Genomic DNA, 11,469 nt, shown 5'->3' on the forward strand with positions numbered 1-11,469 from the left:
CAAGCGGGACGGGAGAGACCACCCAAGCCATGACATCCCCCAACAACCCACAGGACTGACAGCCTTTCCGTGCTCAGATGTGGGACTTGCCAACTGAAGCATCTCACTTGTCAGTACAGCAATTTGGGAAAGCGTTTACAGATGCGGATGTAGTTGAATGACAATTAACGTCGAAGGGCAATTAGCTACAGTAATGTTAGTCCTTCAGGCTGTATAAGTCCAAACTGTTCAGTAAATACTTCAACAGCTCTGAGAGTCATAAAGTGTCTGCTAAAAGAGGTCATATTAAAATAAGGCATTTGAAATCCCATGGTGGGATGTGGTGGTTTTGGTATAGCTTGGGCACAACTCAAACTCACATTTCTCAGTATTATGCCCAGCTTGATAAAACATGCTCTTAAATACATGAAGGCAGGACACCAAAGCAGAAAAAACCCTTCATGTGGCAGGCAGGGCTTCAAGAGCACGTAATAAAGGTCTGAATTTGAGGATTTCCTGGTGCTTCTAGCAACTGACCTTAGATAAAAGCAATACAGCACATGTGACTCCTTTTATCACTAGAACACTGAAAATCAGCGAGGTCAGAAACGCTTTCCAAAGCAAACCAGCTGATGAGGATTACAGCATTTCAGGATTGGACCGGCAACAACATCAACTTTCAAAGCCTCAAATTAAATTGTGTGGGCAATAAATTACATTTCATCCTCATTCCTACTGATTAATATATATATTGCTTTTAAGTTTAAAAATTAATTGAAAATCATCTTGGAAGGAAGATGGAAACTGAATATTAGAAGAGCAAAGCATCGTCGAATGCTGGTGGCTGACACCCCTGATCACAGACCAGGGCAGGCTGGCAGCTCCCCACCAGGCGGGTGGGGGGTGACACTTTCTCTTCAGCCCAGAGCCAAACCTCTCCTGCAGGCAAAACAGCCTCCAGCCTCCTTAACTCACAGCTTTGGATCAACCTCAAACTCACTCGAACAAACCCCCTGCCACCTCCCGTGGTCTAGCTTGTGCAAGTCCTTTGTCCTGACTTGTAATGCACCAAGATTTATTATTCTTCTCAGCAAATTTTATTTGTACGTGTCCAGGCACTTACAACTCAGCCACTGAGTCATTCAACAGCAGCTCTTGGCAGAAATTGCTGAGGGCATCTTGTCCTCATTTCCTTTGTTTATTCTGTCCATTATACAAAGCTATAGGCAATCCGCATTTCCCTTGATAACATCAAAACCAAAGCAAGCTTGCACCCAGGGGCTGCTCTGGAGGATCAGGACTGAAGCTTGCTCCCCAAGTATGGGCACTCAGAGTTCCCTGGGCATCACCACCACCGCAGCCTGCGAAGGGATGTGGCTCCAGATGAGCCGAGGGCACAACCGAGTGTCAGGGATCCTCTGTCCCCCCCAGCAGTTGCTTTGGGCTCAGCCCCTCAAGGCCTTGGGGAGATGCTGGGTGCTGAACTCTTCCCAAGGGGAGCTGGTTCCTCTGCAGATCATCCCCCCGTGAGTGCTCTCTCTCCCCCGGCAACTGGAGCCCGAGCTCTGTTATTCCCTCAGTCCCCAGAATAGCAATACTCCCACACCAGGAAATTATGGACTTTCTTGAGCATTACCATGACCTTTTTAATTTCCATTATGCCCTTAGCTGTCTCCTCCCCCTACACTCCTTCTCTAAACAAATCTCAGAGCTGCACAAAGTGTTTCCTGTAAATAATACTCATCTGGCATGGACAAAGGAAAAAAAAAAAGGAAAAAGAAAAAGAAAAAAACCTTTTGCTGCTAGTTCCAGCCTGCAATCATCCCTCCAGTTTAATTTCTCTCTGCTCGACCTGAGAGCCTTGAAGGTAGCATGTTGTTTGAGGGAAATGGAGGGGACAGTTACGTGCTCCGGGCATCAGATTTGAGCCTGCCCTACCTGAAATTAAAAGTCAGGTCCTGGAAGTAACTTACATTGAGCTTCAGACTACTAATGCAATGACCAATGTTAAAGCTTGAGTGAGGGCTGCACGATGAGCCCCTTTCTGCCCAGCACAGCCAGCAGTTTTCACAAATGCAGCAGCACGAGACAAAAATTTTCCTTTCCCATCTCCTGGTGCCATCCCACAGTGATGCTGGCCTCTGCTCTAGAGATGTCTGAATGCCACTGAGCACTGTGAGAGGCCACTTTGTGCACGTGGCACTGGAAGTTGCCTTCCAAGCACAAAGCCAGGATTCCGTTCCAGGCTTCTGTGGCGATGGACCAAGTGCCCCGAGTGCCACCTCACAGCAGCTGCAAGAGAGGCTTTTGCAAGCCTGCACTGTCACCTAAACAATGAGTTACACAGAAGGAAGTGGTTTCCCAGGCAGCCTTGAGCACCACCTCTTAAACCCAAACCCTCTAAAGGGTGCTTTGAGTCACCCTTGTCACTAGTAAGTCTTTGCAGGCCAGTGTGGGAACGGGCTGACTCACCAGTGACTGCCACCGCTCTCCCACCGCGCGACGGCTTCAGTGTGACTGCCAGAAGGAACCAGGCACGAGCACAGCTGCTCTTCCTGAGGACACAGGGACCAAGCAGGGAGGGAAGCTGCCTGGTGTGCTGTTAAACATGCTTGGCACGGCCAGTTAGCATCACCCGTAGGGACCGGTGGGTCCCATCTTCTCGTGCATGGCACCTGGGAGCTAACAAAAAGCAAGCACAGACTACACACACCTATCCGACAGGTTCAGTCTTCACAAACTGCTGCCATAAAAAGACCCCTCCTGTTCTACAGGCTTTGCCCTGAATTTGGATCTCACCTGATGCTGCAAAACCCCAGACATCTCTTGTCTAAGAGGGACAGGTTAGCCTCAAAGCCCCACTCACCATCTGCACTGCTTTTAGGAGGCGTCTCCCTGCAAGCAGGTAGTTACTCTCTGCAACAACATCTCCCTGTGCCACGTGGCACCGCTTCTTCTTGCTCACCCTGGGTGGGCATGAGACAATCAGTGTTTTGGGGAAGCAAATAATCACCTCCTTGGGCCCCACATGGCTTTCTGTTATTTTCTGCATATGTCTCTGTGTTGCAGTTTCTTATTTGGCTTTCTCCACCGGCTGGATTGTCTTGCTTCTCCAAACTATTTCCTAACAGATGTTGGGAAGTTTTGCTACCTGAAGCAAAGTTCTACCACAGCCCGCACACGCTAGCCAAGTCTGGCAACGGCAGAGCACCCAACCAAACCTGTCACACTGATCCTGCCACCCCAGCACAGTGTGGCACTGCTATAGGAGAAGTTTTTCATAACAAGATTACATCAATCATCACATGTGACGGCAGATCGCATTGACCTTTATGGCAATATATTCTGTCAGCATGCGAGTAAAATATAGCAGTCGTGCTTTTGATTGGGCATCTTATGGTCCCACCTTGTTTTTGCAGAAAGCAAGCGCAGAGGTAAGTTTGCCAGGACTGATGCCAGCTGCCGTCAACAACTCCTGATATCTGCTAAACCACAGAAACAGACTGTGAGGCCCTGAAGGCAGCTGAGAACCGTCTGTCCGAGGATCAGGGGGCTTTCATCCAACAGAGACTCCAGCAATCTGTAGCACTCCAGGAAAATTACAGGCTTTACTACCACAAGAGATGACAGGCACATTAGAAATCTAATTTTCTAAAGCATGCAACTTTTTCATTTTAAAAGTAATCGGAAGAATTGTTAAAGGTTTTTAGCTGTTAACCACACAGAGCTGGGCAATGCTCAAGAGCATGGTCTGCAACACTGACCTGCTCATATGGTTTTTGCCTCTGCCACCCACCATACACAAGTCACTGGCAAGTTTGGAGGTGGGAGGGAAGGACATGCACATTTTTACCCTGCATCCCCACAGCACTTAGGGCAATGGTACCCATTCTGTCCAGGCATCTCTAAATGTTGCTAGAGCTCAAACAACAAGCCCAGGGGAGCAGCTGGTGGGAACATCAGTGCATGCAGCAAAGGGGAAGCGGCTCGGGCAGGGACAGAGCAGGGAACAGCATATGTGATAGATCAAGTGGTAAAAAAATATTTGAAGGGAGTTGGGGAAGAAGACTCACCAGGCAGAATGTGTGAATGTGAGCAGGCACCATGGCTGCTGTTCACTGGCTGGAAACTGTGAGTGTGAGGCATGACCTAGTTGGAGATGTGGTTGTCCAAAACAGTGAGCAAGTGCTTGCCATGCAGGAACTGCATCGTGTTTGTTCTCCTTTTTCTTTGGGGGCTTAAAGCAAGGATGGTGGGCCATGGACATCTGGTATCAAGCAGCTTTCACATGGATCTGAATGATGCAGCATCATCCACGCAGCTGACCAAGGCAACGTGCAGAGCTTTCAGCATCCTGAAAATAGGATACAAAGCTCTTTGTGCACAGGTCTCCTGGTATTTGTGGATTATCAAGAAACAAGTTTGTTTCATAGTCCTTGCTATTTCCTTTTCAGTAACACAAGGCAACCCAATGCCAACACAAAAACCATGTAATGAAAAACTTCCACAGCTTCAGGCAAAGGACCGGTGCTCCTGGGGCAGTTCACCCCACTGTGGCACTGCTAGCACCACCATCCCTCCTCTTCCATCTACTCCTGGGCTCCAAAACTCTATCCTCACCCTTTTCCTTCCCCTTTATATCCCCCACACTTGCACTGACTTTACTAATGCTTCAGTTCTGCTCTGTCACTGAAGGGAAGGGAAAGAAGCCCAGGACAGGCTTCACTGCTCTGCTTGAGCACAGGGAGCTGGAAGGAGGAGAAGGCAGGGATGGGTGGCAGCAAAGAAGCCAAAACGGCATCCTCCGAGCAAGGGAGAGATACAGCCAGTTGTAAACAAACAAAACAACAACACAGCACAGAAAGTTTTGCCTCTTATAAAAGCAGACTTGCGCCCCATAACCAGCATGCAAGTTGCTCCTCCACCTGGTAGCTCCTCCGGTGGTAGCTCTGTCCCACCAGGCAGTGAGGATATGGGATGTAACAGAAACCTTGGCACTTCTGGATGCAGTGGATTTTTTCTGCTCCTGCTCTTCTGCAGAAGCCGTCCTGAAGGCCAGTACTGTTCCTTACTACACCGTCTATTTGCACAAGCACTGCTCAGCCATGCCAGTGGCTGCTTTGCCTCTTCACAAAGCAGTTTGTTACTGCAAAGTGCTTTGGTCTCAACACACAGCAGCTAAAACTTATTTGCAACAGAGACACCATGGACGTGCTGCAGCACATCAGGCACAGGCAGGGCTGTTCCACAGAGTGATAACAGCTGCAAGTGGGGCAGCAGGACAGTTCATTCACCCGAGCTGGCGGAGGCATTACTTGCACTGAATTCATGTTTTGAGCAATAGGTTTGAACAGCCACAGACGGAGGATCCAGGTTCTTGTGGTTGATTGCAAATCCTCAGTACAATCGTTTATTATTTTTTGATGATATCTTGTTGGCCCAGCAATGCAGGTTTGGGGTGTAAGAGCTAGCTGTGCATTTGAGCTGAAAAAAAGGGCTTGTTTATTTTTATATATTTCAAAACAAACTATTAAGAATCTCTGTTCAAAATGACAACCTGAAATTAAATTAATGTTTTTGTTGGATCCAAGCAATATTTTTTCCTTGATACTGCTGTTTGGCCAGTGAACTTAAAAAAATAATAAAATTTATCAGCCTGAACAACTCTGTTCATTTTTCCACTGCTGAAACACCGAAAATGCCACTTAAATGACAGGAGACAGGGTCTGGTGTTCAGGAGAGAACAATCAGCTCTGCAAACATCAGGTCATCTCTGCCCCACCCAGCAACTTTTATGACGGTGAGGTTAAAAGCCATTGAGGGAATCACACCGGACCCATCGTGTGCAGTATCAGCCTGAAAAAGATTCAGCCTCAATTTTTCCAGACCATCCCAGAAAACCGGCTGCAGCCAGAGATGTACCGAGGCCCTCGCAACCACCAGTGCTCATCCAGCCACAGCCCTTCATGCCTATTTAGGGGTGGCCAAGTCTACCCACCACTTCTTCACTGTGCTTTGACAAACTGTCATTTACCTCCAGGCGAGTGCTTGCTGCCGTGCATGTCCCTGTGCTATCACAGCTGCACGCCGCAGCGCTTGCTCACCCTCAGAGAGAGCTCACTTGCTTTTCTTCCTCACTGGCTGCACATACCAGAGCATGAAGAGGGAGCCCTGTGGCAGGGTACAAACCTGACTTGCCCCCCTAACACCTACAAACTGCTGCTGCGTTGGCCCAGAGCTGCAGGTATGCAGCATCTACAGGACACTGCGTGGTGCTGGCACCAAGGCAGCACCATGGGGCTGGGGCAGGAGGGGATCCTGGGACACTACAAACCAACCCATCTGAGAAAGGGGCTCTCTCCTCAGAGCATCCCTGTCCAGATAATGCCAACAGCTCCAGTTTGACTTATGTTCTGTTGCCCATGTTTTGCAGGCAATCATTTTGTAAATCACGATACAGGGAAAAAAATACTCTCAAATCCTAATGCAACAACTAGATCACAGCTCTGACTGTTACTCCTGCAGTTTTTCCTATAGCCTTAGCTCATATCTGAGGAGTTATTTCCCCTAAGTGCCTAAGCAATAAATTAGAAGTCCACAATTTAGGTAAGGGTGGGTCACGCATCACCACTACGGGTAATTCTGGAGGTACTGTAATTAGAGCAATCCTTATTTCAGTGCATGCCAGCATCTTACATAAACCTGAAACTGCAAACAGTCCTTGGCCAAAACAATTTGCACCATCCTTGAAAATACCTGTAAATCCTTGTGCCGTTCATCACGAATCCTGTCTATTGCTTCTTTGGCAATGCCATTGTGCTTGAGTAATGGAAAATGAGAATCAAAAAATCCTTTAAAAAAATAGTATTCCAGGACAAGTAAAACATCTCAGAAAAAAACTCTCCTTGCCTTAAGCATTTGAAATAATAGACATCCCTAAAGCAAACATGTAAGAGCTGGATTCAATAGCGGTTATTGCTCATTTTTAACATGCTGTGTAAAATCCCCTTTTCACCCTCTCCCCTCCTTCTACCACTGCTGCCAGGAAGTTCCAGGAAAAAAGCGCTACTGGGCCGAGCCACACGTGCCCGCGGCTATGGCACAAAGGTCTGAGCCTCTCGCTGCTGCTAAGAGGCAAAGCATCCAAAGGCAAACTCTTAATCCCAGCCACACCTACATGGCATGTGCTCAAAAGTCATAGCAGATGGGTAATGATTTCCCCTGAAGTGCTGCAGAAGAGGTAAATCTTGCCCAGGGTGGGGAGCAGCCTGCTAAAGGAGCACACTGCAGCAGTGCTGCCGGGTTGACAGAGGAGGATGGAGCGGGAGCTTCAGCCCTGTGAAGTCACGTGAGATCCTCCAGCTGGGTTCAGTGGGACCGGGTCCACAGAGCAGGTCCAGAATATACTGGAGAGGAGCAAACAAGGCCAGCGAGGGATTCTCACTAACCTCAAAAAGTGTTTAGAAGATGCTTATTCTTTCCTTTTGTCATGATTTTTAGGAGTTTCTCAGCCAGGCACTGTGTTTCCAGCCTGTCAGGGGTTGTCAGCAACGTGCTTGGGAAGCACAGTGTTTGCAGCTGAGAAGTCACTTTGTCACCTCACCAGTTTCTCTGGCAGTAGGAAGCTCAGAGGCTCTGCAGCACTCTCTACATCTTACTCATGTCTTGAGAAGCAATCTGGATTCCCAGTGAAATTCCCCAAAGTAAGTCACCATCACTGTTTCCCAATCTGTAAAACCACCAGATTTATGGGACAAGGCGGGCTGGCTCTGCCCTGCGCAGAGGTGGCAGCTCTCCAAAGGCGGCCCCCCCAGCATGGTGGGTGATTCATCCAGTGCCTTTCTGCCCGATGAATCAGCAAGAGGCAAGGCCCGGGCACAGCACGGCCAGGAGCTGCAAGGACGAAAGCGAAGCCTTTGCAACACAAACGAGAGCTGTGCTCAGAAGAGCTGCCCATGCTTTTTTTAAGAATAGTGAGGGTCATAGTGCAATTATCCTGTTGCTTCAGTGTCATGTATCCTGGCTAGTGTAATTCTTCTGTTCTTTCCCCTTAAATAGCTGCACTGTACCAAGGGAAGTCTCAAAGCAAACAGTGTTTCCAAAATACAACCGCAGTCCCTTTTGAATTAAAGGTACTGACCAGATGTCAACCGACCTCAGCTGCAACACCAAGAGAAGATGGATTTGGACACTGACCAGAGGCATATCAGTCACGTCAGGGGCTTTGCAGCACCGCAGCTCCACTCCAGTGCACTCAGCTCAAAGCAAGCAAAGCAGTTAAGGACCACTTGGCCTCACCAGCAAGAAGTCATAATATCAGGTCGCACAGTACTGACAGCTTTGTCTTACAACAGCCGGCTATCTCCAGACCTGTCCTTGCACCGCTCCTGTCTGCTCCAGGGCTGCTTTAGCCACCCTCTGCCCCTCAGGAGGCCTGTACAAATAACAGGCTTCCCTACGCACAATGCACAACCATTAAGACCCACTTTAATCCATTACAATGTGCTAATAATCATGCTTAGGCTTTCTCAGGTTCCCGGCATACAGACTCTAATAAAACCTCCCTGGCAGTCCATTTAGCAACACTAATGTGAGAAGAGAAATGTGCAAGAGAGAAATGTTACTAATTAATTTTAACAATAAACAGGCAGCAGCATGACACAGGGAATTTTCCGAGTGAAGACAAACCCCCAGCTCCTGTGGCTTATGAGCTCAGGCAGAGTCCAGTTGGCCATATGGCTTGGGTGACTCGAAGCATGGCAGCTGCCACCAGCACCCTATGGTGCAGCCAGACCCATGACTTAGGACCTTAGGAGGAGGTCAGCATGATGATACCGCATCCTCACAGCAACGAGAGCAGAATGGGGCTTACGGAGCACGGGGTCATGGGCTGGTAGCTGGAGCTGAGCAGAAATCAGCTGCAGAGCAAAGTCCTGCACCTGGAGGAGCTGCCAGAGGCACCTGAGCTTTACAGGGTGAGCAATGGACATTTTGTAGGAGACGTGTCTGCTCCATCATGCACCAGCCACTTCTTGGGGCCGCTGGCAGGATTGCACAGAAAGCACAGAGAAATGCCATCAGTCATGGTTACGTGCTCCCTCCCGTGTTAGCTGGGGAGGCAGGAGCCTGTGTGAGCCCGTGAGAGCAGAGGGCACAAAGCCCTCGCTCCATGAGGCAACACTGGAAAAGCCAGGATGGGAAGCAGGGAGAGGACAAAGTCCCACAGCATTAGAGGATCCCAGCTTTTCCACCCCTGATTTGGAAACCCCTCCAGCCCTGATGGCAGCTGGTATCACACAGAATGCCACCATCCTGATTTAATTTCCAGCTGCTGCTCAGCTGAGCACTGGAGCTCACCCCCGCGCTGGCACAGGTGCCTTCTGAATAACGCTCTGTGCCACCAACACAGAGTTTTGCCTGGAAAAAGCTGCCTCCCTGGATTTGTTTTGCTTTTTAAGCCTTTTCCTCTGATCAACAGTGTTTGTTTACACACAGTGAAACAGCTGCTCACTCAGCTACAGAGCCTCTTGGAGGGAGAAGAGCGTGTGCAAGTTGTACTTGCAGGGGCTTTTTCTTTCCCTAATACAGAGCAAAGGGAGAGAGGCGAGAGGAGAGAGGCAGGGAGGTGGCCACTTGCTCACCTGAATACGAGGACTTCTTCATGATGTCACTCCAAGCTGTGACATAGGAGCGGAGCGAGGCGTTGGGGTGCACGGTCCCTGGGGTGCCGCAGGCACGATCCCTTTGTTGGCGTGGGCAGGGACGAGGAGGGGACGCGTGCCCCGCCACTGCATCCACACGCGTGGCGCCAGCCCGGGGCAGCCCAGTGCTCCAATTAATTAGCACACACCTTTCCTAATCTCGCACACAGTTATGGGCTGTTCCACCTCTCCTGGTGCTGGCAGGGGTAAAGCAGGGCTCAGCCTCCCAGGCAGCTGCACGTTATCCCCTCGGAAAACAAATGGTCCCTGGGGATTACTCCTGCCAACTCCCAGCCCTGGAAATCCCAGGGTATTTATTTAGCCAGTGCAGCAAAGGGAAGGGAGGGAATTTCACGCCTCCAGCCCGGCGCACCCCATGCCTTTGACTCAGCCCTGTGCTGCCGGCGGCTCAGGTCAGCGCTGCTCTCAGGTCAGGCAGTTTTTAGTTCAAAGTGCATTACCGGCCCATCAGCACCCTGCAGTGGAAACACCTCTTTCCTCTTCAAACACGGAAAGGACTCATTCAAGGCTGTAAATTGAGCACAGTGCTTACGCAAGGTTATGACATGGGGAGAGCTACGTGTGAGCGGTTACTCACTGCTGGGGGGGGATGCAGAAAGCCACGTACCCCATAACCAGCTTTCCAAAGCACTGGGATCCAGCAGCTCCCCCGGGTTACTGCGGAAAAGGAGGCTCCATTTTGCTATTCCTTATGTTGCCCAGCACGTGGGTCTGCTGAGAGAGCAGACATGCTCCTGATCACTCCTTTGTGAAATGCAAGTTGGACAATTAGTTACACAAATGCAATAAGCTGGGGGCATTATGAACACAGACAGGAAGAAAGAGCAAATTAAGACAGCTATGACTGAAGGCACAGAGAAGCACAGGAGCCTGAGCTACTGGAGGAAGGACTGGGCTGACCACTGGGAAGATTTCCACAGCCTGCTGGGATGAGTCACCTGCACGAAGACAAGTCCCATCCCCACAAGACAACTCCACCAGCTCAAGGCATGGTTTCAGCAGGACGGGCTTTCTGTTCAGGTTCAGACTTTTCCACAGAAGGAGAAAAATCTCTTACCCCCCAGCCCTAACCCTGGCATTTCTCAGGGACGGAGGAAGAGTAGATGAGCTGGATTAAGATGATGTGGTCCCATCAGTATTTGTTACCATTTCTCAGCCACAGATTATTGCCTCTGTAACAGGTATGAAAAAAAGGCTCGTCTGAGCCTCTCTCAGGCTTTAGCACAGAATTTGAAGAGCTAGCTGAAGTCCCTGGGGGATTCAGTATGAGCAGCCAGACTTCGCACTGGAACAGCTCAGGAACACTCACATGTTTCCAGGTTCATGGCAGCAACAGTTCTACCCGCTGCTGCATGACTGCGCTGCATTACTGTCATGCTGCAGTCACCTGCAGGGAGATGTTAGCCAAAAACTCTGTCATCAAGCAAACTTCTGAACGACCAAAGCTTTGTTGCTTAAGTAAACATACACCTAAGCCCATAGTAACAATATGTTACTCTTTCCACAGGTGCTTTTGAAATCATTAGTCACAATTTATGGAGGAGAAACAATAACACAATGACTCGCCCTACCTTGCACACCAAGTAAGGGCAAAGCCAGGAGCAGAACCCGCTCCCGAGCACTAATGCCCCCTCTGCTCCTACCTGCATCTCTCTGATGATGGCAACTACTTTTAATACTGAACACTCACAGGGATACACTTTACAGAAGATCAAAAGGCAGCTTTCTGTTCTTCTCATGCACGGGTATATGTGCATGTGCACATGCG

General features: G+C 49.4%; 1 protein-coding gene across 1 annotated transcript in view; it reads right to left on the bottom strand.

Annotated features, from left to right (window-relative positions):
* SEPTIN9 (septin 9) overlaps window positions 1-9,770 on the bottom strand; it is a 144,046-nt gene extending 134,276 nt beyond the window's left edge. Inside the window, exon 1 of the mRNA XM_027816648.2 lies at window positions 9,621-9,770. Within this exon, the coding sequence (XP_027672449.2) occupies window positions 9,621-9,642 (22 nt within the window). The 5' untranslated portion in view covers window positions 9,643-9,770. The remainder of the gene's footprint in view (window positions 1-9,620) is intronic.
* Between the last annotated feature and the right edge of the window lie 1,699 nt (window positions 9,771-11,469).

The sequence above is a fragment of the Falco cherrug genome, chromosome 1 (assembly GCF_023634085.1).
Source record: "Falco cherrug isolate bFalChe1 chromosome 1, bFalChe1.pri, whole genome shotgun sequence".
NCBI lineage: Eukaryota > Metazoa > Chordata > Aves > Falconiformes > Falconidae > Falco > Falco cherrug.